Source organism: Hydra vulgaris, chromosome 15 (genome assembly GCF_038396675.1).
Source record: "Hydra vulgaris chromosome 15, alternate assembly HydraT2T_AEP".
In the NCBI taxonomy this organism is placed as follows: domain Eukaryota; kingdom Metazoa; phylum Cnidaria; class Hydrozoa; order Anthoathecata; family Hydridae; genus Hydra; species Hydra vulgaris.
The window spans coordinates 39,624,067-39,650,990 of NC_088934.1; the positions used below are offsets into that span (position 1 = coordinate 39,624,067).

At 26.2% G+C, this 26,924-nt stretch overlaps 1 protein-coding gene and 1 long non-coding RNA gene across 2 annotated transcripts in view; both read left to right on the forward strand.

Annotated features, from left to right (window-relative positions):
• Window positions 1–9,737, forward strand: part of LOC105848164 (uncharacterized) — a 54,341-nt gene extending 44,604 nt beyond the window's left edge. The window contains exons 5-8 of the mRNA XM_065820360.1: window positions 8,328–8,345; window positions 8,466–8,629; window positions 8,749–8,939; window positions 9,637–9,737. Coding sequence (XP_065676432.1) covers window positions 8,328–8,345; window positions 8,466–8,629; window positions 8,749–8,913 — 347 coding nt within the window. The 3' untranslated portion in view covers window positions 8,914–8,939; window positions 9,637–9,737. The remainder of the gene's footprint in view (window positions 1–8,327; window positions 8,346–8,465; window positions 8,630–8,748; window positions 8,940–9,636) is intronic.
• Window positions 9,738–24,374: 14,637 nt separating this feature from the next.
• Window positions 24,375–26,493, forward strand: LOC136092346 (uncharacterized). The gene is made up of 3 exons (XR_010644356.1): window positions 24,375–24,591; window positions 24,787–24,883; window positions 26,292–26,493. It is a non-coding gene; the product is annotated as an uncharacterized LOC136092346 (long non-coding RNA).
• The last annotated feature ends 431 nt before the right edge of the window (window positions 26,494–26,924 follow it).

Here is a 26,924-nt window from a genome sequence, read left to right on the forward strand (position 1 = left end):
TACAACAAAAACACAAACCTTGACGAAAAAGGTCGCTGCATAGAGAAACAAGTTGAGCACGGTACTACCATGGACGTTTATTTATCGTAACTCATGCATCACATCCTGAGTTCACAAACTTTTTAAAAGGACCACAAACACTTCCATCTACTGGTTGTAAATTATGGCTACAGTGTGCTAGAAAAGATAAAAGTGTGATACCATTTTTACATTACAAAAGTCAAGTACTGCTGAGATGAGATAAGAACTGTGGTTGTCAATTAACATCAGGCAAGGCCAATTGTTGGAACAACGTACATAGATAAAAAATTGTTTTATAAATTTAAGAAATTTGTCTATGTCATCCACCCTGAAGAATATGTTGATCCATCATATCTTATCGGTCCATCATGATTAAAGTGAGATTTTTAATTACCTCTGGGAAAGAAAAAATATGGAAGTATGTGATTGCCAATCACACTAATCGCCGAAGCCATAATCACTAATGCTCTTTTTTCTGCTGATGTTACTCGACCTATCTGGCAAAAACCTCGGCAACACCATTATCACTTTGCTGCACTGTTATGATTCCAGTTTCATAAATGCTTCAAATTACTGAAGCAGTTAGTTAACCTTTGAAAAATTTGTCAAAAAAAAATTGCCATTTTGTTGATTAAAACTTGTGCACTAAATGCTTTTTCATTTATTCGGAAAACCAATTACTACCAGCAGTTTGAAGTTCTGACCATGGGTTAGGAATTCAGAATTTGTGTATACAAACCGTCAAACTTCTTTAGGAGAAAGACGAAAGTAAATATCACTTGCATTTATTAGATATTTTTTTAACCAAAACTTCCTGCTTAAGTTCAAATAACTAAAGAAATATAAAATATTACGACTAGACATAAACATTAAAATCATTGAATTTTTTGAAACTGTCCCAGTTTCAAAGAAATTCAAATTTTTAAACAAGAGTGTTTTATATTTAAGTGTTTTATTAAATAATTAAATAAGTTATAGTAACTATATCCAAACCAATTTGAGAAAATAGAAATACTTGAAATCTTTTGGTATAACTAAACTTGTGCCAAAGTAAACCTATAGCTTTGTGCTTGTTTTTTTATCTAATTTAGGTGAAATCTCTCTCTATAGCTGCGTTATCAGGCCTATGGGCTGTGTTAGGCTTATTAAAATCAAACTCGAGTATGTTATCATTGTTAGAATTTTAAGGAATCATTTATCATTAAAGTTCTCCTTTAGTTTGAACTGAATCATTAGATGTAGAAGACAACTTTGAGGATTTGTAATACTTTCCTAGAGTTTAACGTGGTATGTTAAACTCTCTACTAACTCATCTAATTGATCTTTTATATTTTGTAACTTCTATCAATGCCAATAAAACTATTTCTTCAGACAATTTTCCATATGTTTTATATATATTAATACATTTTTTAATTTATTTATACACTTACAAAATTACATTTTACATTTATATTTTTGAAAATATTAACTAATTATTTACTTATAATTATTAATAATTTATATATTATATGTCATATTAAATTTGTATGTTATGTGTAAATTTAAGCACGTAAAGTTAAGTGTATAAAGTATTAAACTTATATTTGTAAGTATAACTAGTATGTAAACGCTAAATTTACATATATAAATTAAAATAAGTTTAATTTTTTATGTAATACAATATATATATATATATATATATATATATATATATATATATATATATATATATATATATATATATATATATATATATATATATATATATATATATATATATATATATATATATATATATATATAATGAAAAAAGGTATGCCAAGCAAAAAAAACAATAATTGAATTTTTGAAATTTGAAAAAAGATTTATTTCTATAAAATAAATATATATCATATAAATGATAATAAAGCACAAGAGGCCTTTCACTATTTTCATCAGTAGTGCTATGTTTAATGGCTTCATCAAGATTTTTATAGCTGTAGAAAGTTAGATGATAATAGAAATATTTATTTGCTATATTGTAACTATGAGTTACCATTGAAATATTTTTTATAAGGAAGTCTCAATTAAATGTGTCATGTTTTTGTTTATGTAAATGACTTTCATATGACAAATAATATTTTCTACACTTTAATTCAAGGAAAACAAAGAGTTGGAAAAAAGTTTCTATAGTTTTATTGTGCAGTCTATGGCATTCAAATACATGACTGTCAAATTGGTCTTGTAGACTATACTAAGTTAAAAAAAAGATTGCTTAACTAATTATCAGTATCAAAATTTTTCAAAACATGACATTGAAAAATAATTCAAAAAATTTAAAGATCAAAATCAAAGGTATTTTATTAAATCTCTTAAAAAACATGAATATCTTTATTACAAACACTCCAGATGCATAAATCTACTAAATGTTTGCCACGATTGTATAAAACAAGAACCACTCTATATACCTAAAAAGTTTAGAAGCAATAACTTTCATTTCAATTCACCTGAACAAGAAAATGCTATCAAAAAGTATGATTTGCAGCGCCTCAAATCAGAATGTGAAATTCTGTCAATACGAAGAGATAATTTTTTAACATCATTAAATAACTTAAATGCTGAAGTGAAAAAATTTATAAACAGTAATACAAAAAATGAAGCTCTAAAAGAAAAACTGATACTCAGATATGAAGAATGTAAACTTGAAGATAAAGGTCGCATTGATAGAAAATGGTCAAAAAATAACATTCTCTACAAACTCTGCTTTCCAGAAAGATCGTCTAAATATTAACTTGAAAACCTTGATGAAAAAATAAAAAAATAAAAAAATAAAAGAAACAACATCATAAGAGTTTTTCCTCAATTAATTTTATTGATAATAACAACACATCAGAAATTCTGTCTTCAAAAAACTGGATAAATACAGTTCCAAAAAAATACAACCTAAGGTCATCAAATTATTCACCAAACACCTGACCACTCCCCAAATAAAAATTCTGTCAAAAAGGATCTAAATTCTGCCCAACAACTAAAAGAAATCATTTACATATTAACTCTGACATTAGACAGTTTACAAGAAAACTTAGATTAAAAGAAAAATTCTAGGAACTGCAAAATAATAATATTAGTATAGTAAAAAAGAAATCTAAATTTAATGTTAAAACGAATATATCTGAACTTAATGAAATAATATCAAAAATTAAGCAAGTGAATCCTGTCAAAATTCAATCATTTGATAATATTTCATTGCAGGAAAGGATAGCCTTTAAAGAACTTAAAGAAATGAAAGAAATTGTTATTAAAAAAGCAGATAAAGGTAACACTCTAATTGTAATGGACTCAAAATACTATAAAATAAACTTGTTAATCAAGATCATCTATCTTCTTTAACTACTTATGAAAAAACGAATTTTGACTCAGACAAAAGAGTTTTCAAAAATCTTTCAAAAATGATTGCAAAACATAAATGTCTAACACAAAAAAAAATAGACTTCATTACAAATTTTGAATTTAATTCTAGTACTTTTTACGTTATTCCAAAAATTCGTAAATGCAATGAAATAATTAAAAAGGTTCAAGAATCTATTTCTCCGTTTATAGAAAGGAAACCTCTAAAAGATTTAAAAGCTCGACCTATTGTTGCTGAATTATGCTCACCAACATCACACTTAAGCCAATTTCTTCACATAATGTTATCTCCAATTGTAAAAAAACAAAAGACTTATATAAAAGATGATTGGGAATTCTTAAGAAAAATCCCTAGAAATATTAATTCAGACAGTGTAATACTAACATGTGACATTGTTAATCTATACACAAGTATTCTACATAATCTAGGTCTTAAAGCATTCCAATTCTGGATTGAACAACAGAAAGACTTAATAGCAGATCGATTCAATAAAACAGAAAGACTTAATAGCAGATTGAAACAATAATTTTATTTTTGACGACCAAGTATACCACTAGATTACAGGTACAGTCATGGGTACAGATTTTGTCCCAGACTATGCATGTCTTACAAGTGGATTTTTAAAAGAAACTATGCTTTTTCCAAAAATCTTACCTAAATACTTTTCAAAAGAAGAAGATAAAAATATTGAACAGTTTTATTTTAGATGTGTTGATGATGGTTTCAACATATGGCCAAAAAATCTAGACATCGCTTAAAAGTTTAAAAGTTTTCTGGAAGAATTACATAATTCAATTAGTTTTACGGTTGATTAAGGTATACAATACAATAAAAACGGAAATATCTACTATTACCTACATGTTTTTACCTCGGATTATGCTATAGAAAAACTACATTTAACAAAACTAAAATTATGGTTAAAAGAATGTCTTTACCCAGATAATATTATAGAAAAAACATTTCTTAATGCCAAATTACAAGGACCAGCACCTTTAAAAAGATCCAAAGAAGTTTTTCCTTTGGTTACTACATTTTATAGCAATTTAAACTGCCAGTCTATTTTAACAAAAAAGGGTCAAGGATGTTTTTTCAAATATTCATTCAGTAATAGTCTACAAACAACCACCAAATTTATTTAGACAACTAACTTCTTCAAAATTTCATTCTTTTTCATCTATTAAAAAAACAGATTTATTCAAATGTAAAGATAATCGCTGTAAAATTTACCAATTATATTCACAAGAAGTTGATAAGTTTGAGACGTCCAATGGAACTATTTGGAATAATAAAAGTCGCATTACTTGTAATAACTAAAATGTTATTTATTATTTAAAGTGTTTATCGTGTAATGGTTTATCTTCTTACGCTGGAAAAACAAACAATTTAAGAAACCGTACTAATGGTCATATTTTCAGTTGCAGAACAGAAAAATCTACAGACCAATTTGACAATCCTGTATTTGAATGCCAGAGATTGCACAATAAAACTATAGAAACTTTTTCCAACTCTTTGTTTTCCTTGAATTAAAAAGTGAAAAATATTTGTTGTCATATGAAAGTCATTTACATAAACATAAACATGACACATTAAACTGAGACTTCCTTTTAAAAAATGTTACAATGGTAACTCATAGTTACAATATAGCAGTTAAAAATTTCTATTATCTAACTTTCTACAGTTATAAAAATCTTAATAAAACCATTAAACATAGCACTACTGATGAAAATAGTGAAAAGCCTCTAGTGCTTTATTATCATTTATATGATATATATTTATTTTATAGAAATAAATCTTTTTTTAATTTTCAAAAATTCAATTATTGTTTTTTTGCTTGGCATACCTTTTTTCATTATATATATATATATATATATATATATATATATATATATATATATATATATATATATATATATATATATATATATATATTTTGAGAGAATAAGTAAAATTGTTAGTTTCCATGTTTAGGTTACGTAAAATGCAATTAACGAGTGCTCAACAAGTATAAACTTGGAGCTTAATATGTAAATTATGTTAGTGTGTTTTACAAATAGAGTGCTCAATGTTCTTAAAGAACAGAGCAATAATAAATAAGTAAAAAATACTTATCTAACTTTTTTCTTTAACTTGAAGTTTCACCATTGCTGAATCATCAAGAAGAGTAACTAAATCTCAAAAAAATTCAATTTATAGAAAAAAATATTTTACAGGAAGCTTTGATGTAACAATGGGAAGTTACAACGAAGCAGAAATTTGCGAATTTGTAAGTTTATATATTTTAAATACCTAGGGTATTTAAAATAATCCAAATTAATCAATTAGGTCTTTATCGCGACGACGGGTTAATAATAAGGCAAAAAAAATCAGGGCCACAACTCGATAAAATTAGAAAAGTTATTATTAAAGTTTTTAAAAACATTGGCTTCCAAATTGAAATAAACATAAATTTAAAAATTGTGAAGTTTCTTGATGTCACATTTAACCTCTCAGAAAGTTCCTATAAGCCCTACAAAAAGCTTAATGACAAATTAATGTATATTAATGTGAATTCGAACCATCCCCCTCAAATTCTAAAACAAATTCAAATTTCAATTAATAATAGGCTAAACCAAACTCTTCTAATGAAAATATTTTTAACTCCTCTAAACGCGTTTATGAAGATGCCCTTAAAAAAAGTGGCTTTCAAAATTTCGAGCTAAAATTTGAAAAGAAAATTGCAAAAAAGCGTAACAGAAAAAGAAACATAATTTAGTTCAACCCCCCGTACAGCAAAAATGTTTCAACAAATATAGGTAAAATTTTTCTAAAATTAGTAGACAAACATTTTCCTCCCTCTAATAAATTACATAAAATTTTTAACAGAAATACCATTAAAGTAAGTTATAGTTGTACAAAAAATTTAGAAAGAATTATAAAAAGGCCACAACTACTCGTTAATTAATAAAAATGAACATATAAAAGAAAAAAAACACTGATTATTGTAATTGTAAACAAAAAATAGACTGCCCTCTAAATGGAAAATGCGTTTCGAAAAATGTAATTTACAAGTGCATTGTTTCCTCACAAAACAACCCTGATAAACAATATATTGGCTTAACCGAGGGGGAATGGAAAAAACGTTATATTAAACGTCAAATGAAAATAAGAAAAATTTTAATTTACAATGGTCTATTATAAAATCTGCCCTTGCCTATAATAACATTTCCAAAAAATGTATGCTATGTTTGCAAGAAAAATTTGAAATAATTTCTCAGTTAAATAAAAAATCGGAATTAATGTCTAAATGTAGGCACGAAAATAAAACCTCTTAAAAAATTATAAAAACAAATGACGAAATTAAACTAATCTCATTCCAAAGAAATTTATTTAATAATTGCTTTCTGTAACTTCCCGTTAAACAAAAAAAATGTAGTAATTAAAATTTTTTTTATAATAATTTATAACTTCCTGTAAAATATTTTTTTCTATAAATGGAATTTTTTTTGAGATTTAATAACTCTTCCTGATGATCCAGCAATGGTGAAACTTCAAGTTAAAGAAAAAAGTTAGATAAGTGTTTTTTACTTATTTATTATTGCTCTGTGCTTTAAGAACATTGAGCACTCTATTTGTAAAATACACTTACATAATTTACATATATATATATATATATATATATATATATATATATATATATATATATATATATATATATATATATATATATATATATATATATATATATATACATATATATATATATATATATATATATATATATATATATATATATATATATATATATATATATATAAATATATATATACATATATATATATATATATATATATATATATATATACATATATACATATATATATATATATATATATACATATATATATATATATATATATATATATATATATATATATATATATATATATATATATATGTATATACATATTTCTATATATATATATATATATATATATATATATATATATATATATATATATATATATATATATATATATACATATATATATATATATATATATATATATATATATATATATATATATATATATATATATATATATACATATATATATATATATATATATATATATATATATATATATATATATATATATATATAACGTTTGAATATATGTAAATCTAAGTTAGAGCTACACTTATCCAAATTTAAATATTATGTTTACAAGTAATATTTTCTTATTATCGACGTATTAAACCCTTATAAAACTAATAAAACAAATGCCAATTTGTTTATGAAGTTTACTTCTTATCTAGTATATTTTACAAGTTTTAAACTTTTTATAACAAAAACAGTTTTCTGTCAAAAATGTAGCTAATTAGTAAAAAAAACCCACGGGAAAAATTGCCCACACGACCAACGTGCTCCGCTTGCATCAAGCCAACCTGTTTAGAGTGCAAAAAATATTCTCGTTGAACCATGAATTAATATTGTGAACCATTATATACTAAAATAATCCTTATACTGTGAGCTTTTACTTAATTATTGGAGTACTGTCAAACGCCAGTGAGCAAAAACACGTTAAACAATCTATTAAAAATTTACTTTGGTGTATTAAGAATCGTTAAAACGGCCCTACAGATTTAAATATAGTCTGATAAATATGACTTTTCTTGGAAAGAGAATTAAATTACCAGCAACCTTGACTTAGATTTCCAGCTTGTTAAAGTGTCTAGCCTTTGAATTAACTCGAATAGGCTAACCTACCTCGTGGGTTAACGTGCCCTGGTTTTCGCTTCTCGTTTTTTTTATACTTGATTTCATACACAATAATTAAAAAAAAAGAAGCTAGAACAAAACCATAATAAGAACTATAATAAAAATAATTTTTAATAGTTTTAAATTTTTTTCAGACGTAAATAATTTTTTTTCTTAAACATAGTATTTTATTTTATTTAGTTTCATCACAACACCCATGTAAGTTTTATTTTGTTTTTTCTTTTCTTAAAGTTGTATTGAAAGGTTGGTAATATTCGATATTGCGATACTAAAAAAGCGTTAAAATTATGCGTTATATACTTTTTTATTTTAATCCAGTCTCAAAAGTTGGTTGCTATAATGACTTTGGATCTATCTCTGGAAAACGACCTTTTTCAAAATATGTTAGTTACCGTTCATTGATTGACTGGAACAATAAAAAAACCAGCCTTAAAAATATAACAATGTTGTGTTCTTCTTATGCTCAAAACAATGGGTTTGAAGTACGTGAGTTATATTTTTTTAAATTATATTCATAAAATAAACCCCTCTGCTACTTAATGAGTCTGAACTTAAATTTTGTTTACAATTTTGATAAGTTATAACTATTAATTTTTTATAGTACTTTGGTATTGAATTTTGGGGTGAGTGTTGGACTGGTGCAACAACTGATATAAACTATACTCGAGACGGAGAATCTAATCGATGTTGGCCAACTCCAGATAAAAATTTGGGTCCAATGCTTGTTGGACAAGACTCAACCATTATGGTTTATAAACGCAATTAATAGAGTAACTAAATGTTTTAATAAAAGTACGTTTATTTTAGAGTTTCTTATATAATTTTTTCATACATACATGTGAAGATATTTATGCATGTGCATATGCTCACAAACTGGGACCGTATTCTCATTTCTCCGTTAAGCTTAACGGAGCAGAAAGTTAAAAGTTCTTTTTACTACATTATTAAAATAATTCATTGAAAATATAATTTTTTAAATGTTTTTTTTTTAGTATTAGTTTTATTTAAACAAATTTAAATAAAGTTTTCATCATTTCTTTACTTAGAAATATTGTTATGAAATTTCAGACAAAAGCATTATTATGCTTGACGGAGAGAAGTGAATACGGCTGCTGACCTTTTAATCAACAAAAATAAACATTTAAAAAAATACTTTTTACAGTATAAAACTAATTCATCATCAGATTTCAAGCTTTATTTCAAAAATTCTAAAAATTTCTGAAATTGAAAAATTGATGTCAATGTAATGAGTAATTAAAGATTGGTTTCCAATAGTTGTACAAATGTTGTACACATCTTTGTGGTTTTGTTGCACAATAATATTTGCAGAAATTGATTTGGTTCTATTTCTGCAACAATTGTTTTAAAAACATACATTCTGTACAATTGACGTTAAAGTAAATAACGGAAAATAGTATAAAAATGGAATTGATTTTAAATTAAAGAACTTAAAGTTTATTTAAAAGTAAATTAAAATTTTTTGTTTTAGGATGAAAACATTTGAAGCAAAATGAAGTAAAGAACCAATTATAATTAAAAAGTGTTGACTTATGTATATTGATTATTATTTAAACTATTTTCTTCTAATAACGCGTAATGTTTTTATCATTCTAATAACGTATTACTTTGAGATGTGAAGACGTTTAGTAAATATACGTATAATATTTAACATATAGTGATAGTTTGCCAATCTATGGTTGCTGTTGAAGCCAGTTTAAAATATACAGGCGCGCCATCTGTGCAACGTGCGTTTTAGTGCGTAGAAGTCGACTCCAATAGAAAGGCAAAAGTTGTTAGTGGCCGCCTCCAAATGAAATTTCGGAGGAAAATCGTTTGGAGGCCGCCTCCAGTGGCTTTTGCCTCCCAGCTGGCTGAGGCCGCCAAGTTGGAGGCGGAAATATTTGTCTCCCCCCGGCAAATTTAATAAAAAATAATTTCGCGTTTGTTTTTTAAGTTAAGGAGCAACTAAAGTATTAGTTATGTAAATAAAGTATTAAAAGAACAAATGCTAAGAGTTTGACACCAAAATTTTGTTTTGTACGGTTTGTTGAAAAAGTTTTTATTATTTATTATTTTTGATTAAAATAATAATTTTGTCGGAGTGGTTGTTAATTGAACAAAGTCAAATAAATTCAAAAATATATATTTTGAACTAATTACTACCCAGCAAACATTGTTTTAGTGGATTTGCAATGGACCTATATTGGCATTTTTTAGCGGTTTATTGGAGTTTTGCTTATCGATTACTTTGTGGGCCACTGTTGCAGCCGCTATAAATGGCAAGCCGATAATTTTCAGACATGTTAAAAGTAGCTAGTCATTGGCTAACCACTTTTGGCAGCTGCCACTAATGGTCCACTCAGCAACCGATAAGCAAAACTACAGCGGTTCGCACAAAATGCTTAAACATGTAAAGGTCCATTGATTATGTATAGGAAAATTGAAACTCCGCTATAGAGTGTTTGCTTGGATAGTTTCATATTTAAAAAGAGTATTAAGAATTAAAAAATTCATTTTTATCGTTAAGGCGTGAAAATTATTTTGAAAAAAAAAATAATAATGTCAATAATATTTATATTGTATTTTTATGATCAAAATCTGATATTTTGTTGCCCATTCGTCATGGTAAAACTTTCATTATGCAACCGTAACCTTAAATTGTTAACTTTAATCATTCAATACTGTAAAAATGGTTGAAAATTACAACATCCTTTATGAGGTCATAAAAATGACGTCATAAATATCCTTTAATATCCATTGAGAATTAATAAAATTATTTATTATGATGTTGTCTTGAATTCGATTTTTCCAATACTAAAAACTATATGAAAGTTAACATGTTTTCAAAAGATAAAATTTTTTCAACATAATTGAAAATTTCGCCGCTTTAGTCAAGCCCTATGATTTTTATTTACCTATATGAGATTTATTTATCTATATAATAAATTATGGTGTAGTATGAGATTTTTATTACTACGTTTTTAGTTAAAAATAAATTTTTACTTCCGAGAAAAAAATTAACGTAAAAATTTTATTCACTTATAAAAATCTTGTATTAAATCTTTACTGTCATGAGGTTTTTACTTCCTACATGAAAGTGTGTTTGCGACCATGTTGTATTGATAAAATACAACCTGATCCCAAAAAAGGTTTTCATAATGTGGTTGAAACAAGCCATTCACTCTAATTATTAATTATTTAAGAAAAAGTAACCTTATTTTAGAGAACTTGTATACGAAAGTTTATACTTTATTTAGTAATAGTTTCGTTTATTTCACCATTAAGAATATATACAACGTACAAATATAACAAAAAGAAATGGCTGGAGCAAAAAGAAGGCATCAATTAGCCTTATCACCGAGCCCCATTACAATCGTATTTTACAAATTCGTAAAATAATAAAAAATCTTTATCAAACGTCAATTATAAGAAGTTAAGAAACAAAAAAGTACTAAGAAATTAAAAGTAAACCTAGTAAAGAAAGATATAAAATGTATAAATATATATGTGTGTATACACGCATACGCACATGACACATACACACATACATATATATATATATATATATATATATATATATATATATATATATATATATATATATATATATATATATATATATGTATATATATACATATTGCCTCGTATTCTCGTTTTTATAATAAAATGAATAAAATTCCATCCACAACAACATAAAAAATATAAAAGTGTCAAAAACAAAATAAATATAAGATAATTTACAAAAAGATACTGCATGTTTAGATTAAATGAAACAAAAAAATAAAACTTTTTAAACTTCTAGACTAAATCTTCAAAAGTAAACCATTTTAAAAAAGTATGATAAAGACATCGATATTCTTAATAATAATAGTTGATCTTCTTATTATTTTTAGTTTTTTGGTAGTTAACACGTTAACGTTGTTTGAGTTAATGCATCATTATAAAGTTGTTTGAGTTAATGCATCATTATAAATTTATTTTGATAACTTCTAAAAAAAACTGGCAATATTTAGAATATTAAAATCCATATTTACTAAATGATATTTTAAATTAGCTTTGAATTGTGGAAGTGTTTGTTTTTTATTATAAACAATCTGTTTAAAACTTTTTCATAAAAAAGGTCCCCGATACTGAATAGAATAAGAACATATTTTAGATAAAATTTTGGAGCTGCAAAATTGTTTCCAGAAAATCTGGTATTTTTGGCTTATTTAACTAAAATATTGATTAAATATTGTTAGAAATAGTTCGTGTTTTATTTTATACATGAATTGTAAGACTAAATATATATTAATTTTGTACACGTTTAATGATCCAAGCTTACTTAGAAGTAACTCGCAAGGCACATTCTTGTTGCTCCAAATACAATTCTGCAAGCATGTTTTTGTTTTAAAAAACTTTTTTTCGACTTTGTGTAATTTGTGCTTGCCCATACAATGTTTCCGTAAGTTAAATAACTATGTATAAAAAAAAAATATAAATTTTTGAAAGACCTGTTTAAGAATGATTTTGCTTTATACATTATTGCAATATTTGTTTAAATTTTTATTTCCAGAGAGCTTATGTGAGTCTTCTAAGAGAAATTTTTATCTAAAATAACAGCTAAAAAGTTTACAGATGTTTGTGTAGTAATATTTATTTTATCTGTTTTCAGATAAGGTAATTTTAGGGGAAGATTAACGGGTGATGCGGAAGTTATCGGACAAATCCTAATTTCATTATTTGAGCATAATAATTAGTTTTTGTGGTTTTATGCGCAGGCATAAACGTTCTATAAAATATAAACTATTATTTGAAACACAATTGTTTAAAATGAGGTTAAATGCAGCTGAACGAGAATCTTTTCGAAAGCGACTAAAAATGTTTTTTGTAAATAAACCTAATATTAAAAAAAAAAAATCGTAAATCATTTTGAAAAGGAAGGATTTGCTCGAAGTACAATATATGATAACCTAAAAAGACTTGAAACTGTTCAATCTTTTTCTAATAGAAAGCACCCTGGTCGTCCGACATCCTGGACTAGAGAAAAGAAAGCCGAATTAACGAGACTTGTCAACAATCGAAAAGGGGTCAGTCAGAGAAAAATAGGTATTAAATTCGGTGTAAATCAATCGACAATTGGTCGTCAGTTAAAAAAAAAATGAATATTAAATATAAAAAACGTAAAAAGACTCCAAAATACACTATAGAACAATAAATAAAGGCAAATAAAAGAAGCAGGAAACTAGTTAATCAACTCTATAACACAAAATCGCTTCTAGTCATCGATGACGAAAAATACTTTTGTTTTGCAGGGGACAACATGCCTGGAAATTCTGGATACTACATAAACAACAAAAAGACATGCCCAGAAAGTGTTCGTTTTATAGGAAAAGAGAAATTTCCAAAAAAAGTTATTAAGGCGGATAGCCATATCTGACCGTGGTATGTCCGAGCCATTGTTTCGCACTTCTAAGGCTGTAGCGATAAATTCATCAATCTATATTAATGAATGTTTAGAAAAACGACTTCTTCCATTTATTCACAAGTATCATGGACACTTTAACTATTTATTTTGGCCAGATTTAGCAAGTTCTCATTATTCTAAAGATTCTCTAAATTGGATGGACCAATATGTCTATTATGTTGATAAAGAATCCAATCCCCCAAATGTGCCTCAAGCACGACCAATTGAAAATTTTTGGGGACATTTGGCACAGAAGGTTTACGAGGGAGGTTGGCAAGCTCAACAGAGCAAGTTTTGATTAAACTAAAACTAAAACTACATTAAATTAAACTAAAACTACAAGAAATTGATTTAAACTTTTTACAGTCGCATATGAAAGGCGTCAGAGCAAAATTGAGATCAATCGCAGATGGTGGTGTTTTTTCATATAAAAAATAATATATTTTTATTAAAAGATAAATGCTTTATTTAAAAAAAATATAATAGTAGTTTGTTCTTTTATTTATAAATAAGTTATTGACATTTTTATTGTGTCCGATAACTTCCGCATCACCCGTTATCTGTTTTAATTTGTTTATGAAATATATATACTTAGTTTTTGTTACGTTCAGCGATAGTTTATCTTGTTTAACTCTTTATTAACCACTGTAAAAAGCGTTTTAATATCCCTATGTGATTAAAACAGGTTGGAGTCATCCGCAAATAAAATAAAATTTAATAAGTTTGATGTAAAAGATAAATCATTTATATAAAGTGAAAATAATAGTGGTCCTAAACTCGAGCTTTGAGGAACTCCGCATGTCAATATATTTTTTGACGTTTTACCTGTTTCATATTTTATAAACTGTTCTCTGCTTGATAAACATTCTTTAAACCAGAGTAAGTTATTGATTTTTATTCTATAATGTTCGAGTTTTTTAAGAAGAATGACATAGTTCACGGTGTCAAAGGCTTTAAACAGATCAATAAAAACTTCTAATGTCAAACAATCATCATTGAAGGCATTTGCAACATGGGTTACTAGCTCAGTCAAAGCAAAATCGGTTGAGTGATTTTTTTAAAAACGAAATTGCTTGTTGAACAACATGTTGTTTACCTTTAAGTAGCTGTAAAGCCTATTATACATTATGCGTTCGAGTAACTTAGAAAAGCATGGCAGAACCGATATTGGTCAGTAATTTGAGATATTTGTGTCATCACCAGATTTGAAAATGGCAAAACTCGTGCAATTTTTAGTTTTTCTCGAGCAGTACCTGATTTAATAGAAAAATTAAAAAAATGTGATGTAGAGAGAATTCTATGATATTAAAAACTGATTTTACAACATGCACGCTAATTTGATCGAAACCTGCACTAGTGTTGTTTTTAATACTATCTAGAGCAGGTTGCAACTTATAAATATCTAGTTTAGATTCATCTATTACTTTATCATAGGTTTTTAAATATAAATCATATGAAGAAGAACTCGACGGAATTTTTTCAGCTAAGTTAGGCCTAACATTAAGAAAGAAGTTGTTCAAATTTTCCGCAGTTATTGTTTTATTGTATATAAATTTACCATCTGCTAAAATTTTTTTTAGCAAGTTATCTTTTTCATAATTTTTTGAATTGCGAATAATTTCTTTAATTACCTTCCACGTCTTTATAGGGTTCCGTTTTTTCCAACAACTTTGAGTAATAAAGTTTTTTAAAGTTTTTTTTAGTTTTTTCAAATATATTTTTATAATATTTATAGTTTGTTTCATATTTATGTTTTATTTTTTAAGAACTTTTCATACAACTTTTTTTTTCTTTGAGGATTTTAATAGGCCCTTAGACATCCAAGGAAATTAGAGTGACTTGGTATTTATAATAATTTTATTCTCAGGAAACGCATTTTCATACTGATTACAAAAATGATGAAGAAATAGTTTGTAGGTATTGTTTGCCTCACTTGATTTCAGTGTAAGGTCATATTCGATCTTATATTTTAAAACCCAGTGGGCACAGTACGTTTTTAAAACGTTCTTTGGACGTTTTTATTAGGTTTAAACCTTACAAAAACGTCTAAAAAACGTTTTAAAAACGTACCGTGCCCACTGGGAAGGTCTTAAAATTGTTGTAAGGAGTTTTCATTGATCTGCCTCTTGTATATAATAGTTTTTGAAGGCTTATTGTTAATTGTAATATTTTTAGTAATTAGAAAAGAAGTAAAATGATCTGTCAAATTATACCAGTATAAATAGTAGGAGGTGTCATAATATTTTTTTCTTCCGGATTGAAAACCCTGTATTCCAAAAACTTGTATTTATATATAATTTTACTAAAAAAAGCTTAGATTTAAAAATCTGAAATGATTAAGCTACCGGAAATCGTGATTTAGGATTCACCTCAATTTCCGAAAAATTTCTTTCAAGAATAGTAAATGTTTGGTTGTGGTTGTATATTTTTGTCGGCTTAAATTTTTTTTTTTATTATTATTTTTTTATTATTATTATTATTAAAACGTTTATAATAGTTTCCGTTTATAATCATTTATCTATCATTTAGTTATTAATTTAATAAAAAAAGACTTTTTAATTTAAGTTATGATTTTTTTTAAAAAATAAAACATTTACATTTCTTTTATTTTGTCATTAAAATCAAATCTTTCTTTGATCGATTAGTAGACATCAATTGTCTTGATAAGTTCTGCTCTCTTATAAAACCATCTATTTTTTTATGAGAATAAACTTTGCTTGCTGCTTCCGTTACCTGTTTAACTCGTCTTTCAATTGACTGCCCATGACAAGGCCAATTCGGAACATTTATAGGCTGAACTATTATCTGTTCTACTTTTTCTGTTGTCAGATCACAAGTAAGAATAGACTCATAGGAGATATTCCAGTCGATTAGCTGTATAAGCGTTGTTGCATCTGGTTTTATTTCTGGAGTTATTTTAGCTCTTACATTTTTATCACCAGTTTGAAGTTTTTCATCACCAGGACCTCTGATTTTCACAATTAACTCTACACCGTTCTTTCTTTCCTCTACATTCTCCGAGCAGAGCATGGTCTGTATAATGGACTGAATGTCGAACGGTTGGCATAACAATTTCTAGTACTTCACTTGACTGATGTTTTAGAAGGCTAAGCTGGTAAAGAATATGCCTCGGTCCTTTAGTAAACCTGTGTTCGACTTTAATTTTAAACCACATAGGCATTTAAACTCCAACAATGAACCAAATTATTTTTTCAAGTTTTTTAAATTCTTGCCATCTAACTCATATTTTGAGACCAAAACTCTACAAAGTCTGTTGGCAGTTGTCAACCATCTGGAATGATTAACTGGCCCAATTTTAAGTAAAGCCAAGTCTCCGGGTATTTCTCCACTTCTAATAGCAGAGACTATTTTATATCCATAAAACTGATCCGAGGATAAATTTTTTATTACTTTGTCCTTTAGAGTAATAAGCGGATATCCAACATCAAATTTTTCAAAGGAAAATTTTATCGGTACCATTATTTTTCAAAAATTCATATATATTCTGAGCAATTACTTCAGCGTGTTTCATATGTTTTTGAGCCTTTTCAGGTGTGAAATGGAAAAGATATCTCCCTCCGGGCTCTTGACATACTGTATAATGTTCTTCTTTGATTGTAACAGGATAATATTTAGACGAACCTTCGACAACTAATTGAACTTTTGTGTTATCAATTCTGCCATCAAAAAAAGCGCAATCAATAATGCTAGACCTGCATTGAGATTTCTCCACTTCTATTCAAACTCTATAGAAAGAGACTGCATAATTTTTTATGATCAATAACTAACTTGGTATCATTTTCTTTAATTATTCCTGCATCCATCCAAGCTGCCGTTGCAATTGCAGTTGTTTCCCGTAAGCCTGTACCATACCGTAAGCTTGCTAAAGCTATGTTGGAAATACTTTCATAATTCCTTTGTGCTTGTAAACGTTCATGAACTTCATTCTGTTGACACATTAGATTGAGTTCAGTATTGCTGTTTGTTACAAAAATTCATTACTAAATAGATCCTCTGTTTCGCTCAATTCAAATTCAAACATTTCTTCCCGACTTCTAGTTGTTTGTTGCTGTACTTGAGACGCTTTTTGTTTCAACTATAGATAAAGTAATTGAATTTTTATTAACTAATGTTTTGTAAAATACCGTAACTTAAATTTAACTATATTTTGTTATTTTTAAGTTGAAACAAGAAGATTTACTTGTAATATAAATAAGATTAATTTTACTTTAGAGATTTATCTTTATTAACAAATTGCTAATTAAAAACATAACTAATTAAAAAAATCTTACTTCTTCCTTCAATCTTCTTTCTCCAGTTTTATATAGCTTTTTGTTTTCTTTCGATTCAGCTGACCCAATTTTGACCATTAATATGCAATTTCAAAACGCACTTCCCGGTAGCTTAACCTAAATTTTTTGTTTTTGTTTTTGCTTTTGATGTTAAAATAGTTAAACAAAAGTTTTCTATATACCGGGTTTTTGTAAAAACGTTTTTTTTAAAAAAATCATAAAGTATGACACACCCTAATAAATAGGGTTTTCATAAAAGTTGTTGGCGATTATATTATCGAGTAATGAACAAGAGTTTTTAGTTATTCTGGTTGCCTTATTTATTATTGGAATATCATTATGTTGAAGAAGAGTATCTATGAAATATTTAATGTTATTTGAGGCATGTCTGATCAAGTCCAGATTGATGTCTTCGACAATGTATACATGTATTCATTCTGTATTTACTTAAGTTAAAAATGTATTTAAAAGAGTTTTTAACAGTTTTAAATTGCCAGCTGGTTTCCTATAAGTAGTATTAATTATTTTGTTTTTTGTGGTTTTATTAACAATTTCAATGCATAACTTTATGCACTCACTTTATGTAGAATAAGATGCTAAATGCACCAGTTATATAAACTTTATGTTAAGTCGGCTTTTATATTAGCACTCTTTTACTGATGAAAGTCTTAATTAAAAAGTGTTTACCAAAAAAGATGTTAGTTGACGCACCTAAAAAGCCTAACCCTAAACCCGCCCCCTGGTTAAAATTTTGCAAAGTTCAGTTCAATATGAATCAGTGTTTTTTGAAAGGGCGGATTTGCTCAAGAACTTTTAAGCAATCTGTCCTTTTAAAAACACTAATTCATATATAACGCATAAACTTAAACTCTCATCGCCTAAATAAACAATGAAATCTTAATAAACAGGAGGGTCAAAAATGTAGTTAAAAAAGAATTTATACTGTTTCCAATAATTTATACTTGTTCACCAAAATGTGGTGTCCAACTAGTTGGACCACTTTGGATTTCCGTCATTTTTGGATTTCCTTTTTAGCGGTTTTAAAATGGTTTATGTTAAAACGGCTTTTATAATGGCATTATTTTAGGTCTGATGACGGTTTTAGCTGTTTAGTTCGAAATATAACAAATAGTTTAATACTCTTATCAGGCAAGTAATTGGGTAGATTGTTAATAATTGAGATTCTTAATAAATGATAACAATTTTTTAGTATTTTTTGTTTCTTAACTTTTTATACTTGACGTTTTGTAAAGATTTTTTAATATTATACGGACTTGTAAAATACGATTGTAAAGGGGCTTGGTGATAAGGCTAATAAAAAGGTATTTATTGCTCGATTTCCTTTTGTTATATTTGTACGTTGCAAATATTTTTAACGGCGAAATAAATGAAACTATAACTTTCAACGAAAAAATTTTCTTAACATTTTGGATGGCTGCAGCAAAAAAATTAACATTTAATAAAATTAATCAAAAACGATTCTGAATTAAAGATTGTGTAGCTCCTTAGATGTCACAAAGTCTACCTTTTTAGGTAGCATTACCATTTTTCCTAAAATTGTTGTTTATTGAAAATAATTATTATTTATTGTTTTATATATTTTAAAGTTTCAAATAATAAGTAAATCAATACATACTTATTTTTATGTATAAAATTATCATTATTGGTCTGAAACTAATGGACACTCTATAAAAATTTAATAGAAATTCTATAGAATTTCTAAAAGCCATAATTTTCAAAAGTTTATGGAAATCCAATGGAACTTTTTTTCCTGGTGTAGTATCGACTGAGGGTGTATATTACAAATAATGCGATTAGGGATTTTATAGTTTGGAAACGTAAAAAAGAAACGTCGTTGAAATAATTAAATTATTAAAATACTCAATTAAAACCTTTTTAAACATTTTAAAACTTATCAGGTTTTAAACTCTTAAATGTTTCAAAAAATTTTGAACTGAGTTTTAAAAGTTTTAAAAGGTTTTAAAAATTCTTAAAGTTTTAAACTTTTAAACGTCAATACTTTTTAACGTTTAATAGAAGTTGTTGTTGATGTTGTTGTTGATGTTGATGTTGTTGTTGTTGTTGTTGTTATTGTTGTTGTTGTAATTTTTCAAAACTATTAGCAAAATACAACGAGGTCACAAATTTTAATGAAAATCAAAAGATATTTACAGTATCTAATTTTTAAAAATAAAATATAGCGTCATTGTAATAGAGTTGGCTCTCAATATCTTGACTACTCGATATCTGTAATAAAATATCATATCCGCCTAAAATATCACATCCCCCATAGAAAAATTGAAAACGAGGACGCACTTAGAAGAGTATCAAGCACGTCCGAAACATTCAAGTACAACAATATACAACAATTACAAACGCAACGAGATTCATAAAAACGTTTTTTAATAATGTGCTATAAATGAAATTAGCCTGAAATGGTAATGTATTTTGAACTCATACTAATTCAAAATACATTACCATTTCATGGTAATATATTTTGAATTAGTGATATTTAAGTTAAGATATATGCCAAAAATAGTTGTTGCTATTTCTTATTTCTTGCAGCCTCGTTGGATGGGAGTATGTTTAAAACTAAAACATCTATTTAAGAGCTTTCAAATAACTTAAGAACTTACTTAATTTTTATACTTTTTAGTCTTTTTAAGCTTTTTATGGTTTTAATTTAATATTTTATTATGTTTAGATTCGATTGAGCTAACATTTAAAATATGCAAAGTTGTTCGACAAAACAATATATAAGACTTTGAACGAGTTTAAGAATTCTAAAGATGTAAAAAGAGCGAAACGAAATTAAAATAATTTTTTATTGGTCATCGGAATGCTTTTGCAAACATTTTAATAATTTCGACAACGAAACGATTATCCGAATATGACAAGGGTATCTTTGAAGCAAAAATTTGTGGGCTTTCGACCCTAAATAATTTATTTGTTATCATAATTTCACTTTATTTTGCTTAAACCCATTTCTCTCTTAGTGCTCATAGTGCAGAATTTTTTTCTTCAGAACTTCATTAAAATAAATATATTCATTTAAAAAACTCTGCAAAATTATTACGAGTTACTATGATCCAAAATTTTTCATTCTATTTATAAAATATTTTATTTTTTCTTAAAAATTATTAATTGTTTAATTTTTTACGTGTAATCTTAACAATAAGACGGAATAAAATAAAAATCAAACGTGAACAACACATTTCAGGGGCGGATCCAGCATTTTTTTGATATTCAAGAAAAATAACTTGTAGACATGGAGCAAACTCCAAACAGCAATATGTTTATAGTTATGACAAATAATGTTGCTTTGCAAAAAATTGCGATGGTTGGAGGCTGGAAACAAAAAAGGCCAAAAATTTTGGTCTTATTTGCCCCAAACATGAGAGCAACAAGTTGATATTATTTTTTTTTTTTTACTATTTTTAACTAAAGTTATATTCTTTTTTATCGATAAAATTTCAATTTCATATGATTATCTTTTAACATTCAAAAGTTATGACCATACACATTTAGTAACTTCCTTAATTTTTTGCAAAGCACCCTTATTTGATATAAGTATAAACATTTGTTTGGTGTTTGCTCCATATTAGGAAGTTAGCTAACTGCTGAATCCGCCCCTGCATTTATCCAGCGTAACTGAAATATATTAATAAAACATTGTTTAACAATCGGTGATAACCATTTCCAATATAAATTGGTAATAAATTTATTGAACCCATTAGTGCATTTAAGTATATCTTTAGTTCAGTTTCGCAACACTAACGATAGAACCTGGAACTGCCTACAATAATAACTTGAAAAACTCAAGAGTTAAAAATGGAATAGGTAGAAGATAAAAACATTAAAAAAACATTTTGAAAAATATTTTTGGGGGCAAACAAAACAATAATCAAAACAATGCAAAAATATTATTGGCCTAATATTAACGGTGGTATTAAAAGAAAAGATTAAGTATTTCTATTAGCAATTTATTCAAATGCATATATTATTTTTACGTATGTTGGAAGTATGTTGGAAGAAAATTACGTAGGTTGGAAGATAAGTATGTTGGAAGAAAAATTCAAAGTACAAGAAAATTTAATTCTGAAGATTAATTCTGGAAATGCAACAACTCAAAATGAAAAAAATGGATAAAATCTTGAAATCGAGTCAATTACTAAACGTTTGTGATTAGTAGAAGAAAAACAAAAAACTTTACAACACGCTGTTGAAGACCTACGGAAAAGTTCACTCAAGATACTTGAGTTCATTCAAGATACTTTGATTGATGAAAAAATTGTCTTTTAATAAAGATTCAAACAAAGTAATTAATTGCGAAACCGCAAACGTTTCAAATAAAATTGTTAATGTACAAGAAAATTTGAACGAAGCAAAAAACTTATGTCACGAGCTAAAAGAAAAGATAAGAAAGTTTGAAGACAGAAATATAAGAAATAACATAAGAATTTACGGGTTACGAGGATATGAACGAGTAACTTGGGAAAATACTGAACAAAATTTCAAACAATTTTTAATGAACAGATTCAGCTAAAAAATATAGTAATAGAAAGAGCACACAGAATTAGAAAAGTTTATAATAATAGGGATACTCCAAGAACTGTTACACTTAAACTGTTAAATTATAAAGATAAAGAACTAATCTTGAAAAATGCTAAGAAGCTAGAAGGAAAAGGGATCTTTATAAACGAGGACTTTTCGGAAGAAACAAATAAAATACGATCGGATCTTATTGAGAAAATCAAGATTGCAAGAAATTCTGGAAAATATGCTGTTTCAGCATATTTTAGCATTTAGCATAACCGGTTGTGAAGGAGTTAAATCGGAACACTACCCAGTCGGCATATCTAGTGTTGTAAATACTCGGAGTATTGATCACGTATAACATACCGCCATTGATACCAGATACCTACGCATTTATTTTAAGTTTCGAATTCGAGTTCAATACCATTTATTTATCAAAAATACGTATTTATAATATTTGATCAAAATCGGAATGATATTGAACCCGATTTTGATCAAATATTAACAAATAAGGGAAAAACGAGATTCTTTGCTTTTAAAGCGCATGCTTAAACTAATATAGCGAAAATAAAATTTAAATTAAAAAGGTTTCTTGAGAAATTTAGTAAATTATCTCCAGTACAGTTACAGTACTTTTTTGCACTAAAAGAGTTACTAAAACTTTATCATAAAAATATTTATTACTACTTTTAAATTTAATAATTTAGTTTTATGAAGTCCTAAATTAATATAATTCAAACATACGTTAAGTCCTATCATTTCATACCTTGCTTATTTTATTCCGTTGATTACTATTTTATTGACATTTCTGTTATGCTGTTACCTTTTTTTGTTCTGCTTTAGAAAATTTAGAAAAATAAGTTAAAATTTTGAGCCAGCACTGACATTTTAATTTTTGCTAAGCGTTAAATTTTGTTATTAGGATTGCAGTTCTTTTATCTGTTTTTTGTTCTTTATTCAATAAGTATTTGATTTAAATTAAATATGATTATAATTTGATATTTTATTACGAGATATATGTCTTTATATATGAATATATATATATATATATATATATATATATATATATATATATATATATATATATATATATATATATATATATATATATATATATATATATATATATATATATATATATATATATATATATATATATATATGAATCTTTTTAGATTTTTTCATGTTATTTTTAAATTTTTTGTTCACGCAATTCAAGTTATATATGTTTATAGTTTGCATATATGTTTACATTATGTTCAAAATTAAAATGGTTTTGATAAATATATGTATGTGGTAATATGTGTTATATATTTGTTTTATAAATGCATTTTTAAAATAGTATAAAATGTATCTATTGTGTATATAAATATTATAAGAAGTGTTTATATATGTTCTATAAATTTAAATAAATATATTGTGTTTTGTAGTTAGTATATATGTTTATATTATGTTGTTTCCATGACATAGAAACAACATAATATAAACATATATACTAACTATAAAACACTATATATTTATTTAAATTTATATAACATATATAAACACTTCTTATAATATTTATGGACCATGTTTTCAAAGTGTGTGACTTGGCAAACGTGTTGAGCAAGATTTTGCATAAAGTTGTTATTTATGTTACTAATGTTGTTACATTTGGCTTACCTTTATGTTGGTGTCTATTGTTAAAAATTATAAGTGGTTTTATTATTGAAACTCACTGCTTTTAATCGTTCAGTAAAAGCCACTCAAGAAAAATCATTTTGCCATATATACATTTTGTTTATATCTTAATTTGAATTTTTAGAACCATGACGTACCAACATGAATTGTTTTCTAAAAGCTAACATGAAATAATAATATTTAACAACTACTACTCTCTTATCATGACATCTTATCTCTATCTGATATATTGATTTGTGATTCATATATGATGTTTTTCTTTGTATGTTTTTCTTTGTATTCCATTACATTTTTTCATTTCAGATTTATCATATGATGGATTTATGCAATATAAAAGAACGAATATATGTAAATTTTTATGAATTTTTTAAAAACATCTACTAATAATTAGTCCAGTTTACGTTCAAACTTCAATGTTGCATATGTCATCTTTAAGTAGTTTCTTGGCTTTTCTAAATGTGTTTCTTATTCACATGGTTTTACAAGCAAGGTATGCAAGCAAATTTGAGCTGAAAATTTTTTTTAGCTTTTAAAGAGAATTGGCGTTACACTTTTAAATTTAATTTGTTTAAATATAGTAGTTTTAACAAATAAATGTTTGTTTGTTCTTTGCTTTTTTACTTATTTGTTTTCAGATTCTTAAGAACTTGGCAACTTATCTAAGTAAGTTTTTTTTTCTTTTTAGTGCAATTGGAAAGAGCTGAAAGTTATTTTTTAGAGCAATTGAAAAGAATTAAAGTGTTTTTTAGTTACTTCACACGGTATAACTGATACTGATTTGAGTAAGTTTACTATTTTGTTTTATTTTATATTGGATTTATTTGATATTTGATATATGTTATATTAGATATATATTTTATGTATTTAACATGGAAAACTGACTGTAATTTGTTGACACAAAAGTTTATAAACATAAATCTGCCTATATTTCGGTATATTTTATATTTCTCTGTATCTTTGTAAATATTCTTTCTTAGAAAAAATAACAGACTAGAAAAAATAAATAAATTCCTTTTGAAAGTAGTTAAAAAAAAATGATGTATTTCCATATTTCATTGTGTAAAGTGTAATACCACTTTTTAAAGGTATGTGAATATATATATTGGGGAACATGGGGCAAGATAACGACTGTTTCAAAAAAGGCCTGTATCTTAGTCTGTCCCATAAATTAAAACTTACCTTTAGCTGGTGATGTAGCAATGTAATAAATCAAGTCAAACGAGGATAAAAAGTTTATTTCTTAATGTCGGAAAAACTTTTTTAATACTTAGCTTTCGTCACAAAAATAATATTTAAAAAGAAACCATTGATAAATCTAGTAAAATTAATCTACTTTCCTTTCAGCTAAAATCAACTGTTATATTTAGTTTTGCTTAAGAGATAACTATAGGTCGTCATCTTGCCCCATTCGTCATTTAAATAATTAATTTAGAGTAAAATATACTGATTGATTTTGCTCCATTTTTTTATACAAGATTGTGCATTTATTTTTTTTATGCATTAAGGTAAAAATAATTTTGTGCATTGTAGTCTAGATTCTTTTTTAATTAAAAATAATTGATGTAAATAAATGTTATTTAATATTTTTGATAAACGACTAATGTATGTAAACATATAAAAAGATATGGATTTCAATAAATCTTAAGTTTAAATAAAGTCTTTGATTAGAAAAGATCACAATTTGTAAGATTCTTTTACGTTCATTTATTCAGTTGCAGCAATATAAGATTACTGGTAATATGTTTAATGATAATAGTTAAATTGAAATAGATAGTATTAGGCTCAACGAAGTTATAATGTGAATGCTTATAGGCAACTTGAAAATAGTAGTCAAATAAAAAAAATAGATCATTTCTAAGAAATATTTTACGATTTGCTTGCTATTTTATGGTATAATTGTTTAAATTGTTTAACTATAATTGTCCCTCGATTGTTCAAATATTGTAATAAATAAAATCTTTTCAGTCCAAGTATTTAATTATATAAAGTTAATAAAAAATAAAGTTAATAAAATATTTTATTAAGTTGTGGTGTTATTTCCCAGTATTACTACATTGTTTGTCAAGCCTTTTTATAATTTTTTTAAATTATTCTGAAGACACAGAGTATATATTTTCTGTTATTATTATCCTAATTCTACTAACAATAAAATGCAAATAGTACTTTTGTAATTAAAATTTTTTTTTTTAGCTTCATTTTTTAGGTATCTGCAGGCTTTACTTGACTTTCCGTTTCTGGTACCTGTGTTGTGACAGATTTTAAAAAGAACTCAACTGATGTTAATTGCGGTCTTCGTCTTTAACTATAAGCAATGATGTTGCTGATAGGGAGTCAAAGTTAAAATATTTACAGATAAGTTTGTATTTAATTTTTTAGATAATATATCAAGTTATTAATGTGTTTTTATTGTTATTAATGATTTAATAACTCATAACCCGTATTAAAGGTTGCTTACTGCTAGTCATTATCATTATGTTATGAATTCATATTAGTTAATAAAATTGTATTGAATATTCTCTGGTTATCGTGTTTTATACGTGTTTAAATGCGAGTTTGATACTCAGTAGGCGTCGTATTGTATACCTGTCTTTAAACGCATCTGGTGTCTATTTTTAATGCGCGTTTGACACGATATAATGGCTAACAAATATTCGTAAATAATGCGTATTCTGGAAAGTTTTAAATGCGCATGTAATACCAGGAAAATATCGTATTGAGTATTCTTTGGTTATCATGTTTTATAGGTGTTTACAAGAGTTTCAAATGCAAGTTTGATACTAAGTAAGCGTCGTATTGTATACCTGTCTTTATACGCATCTAATG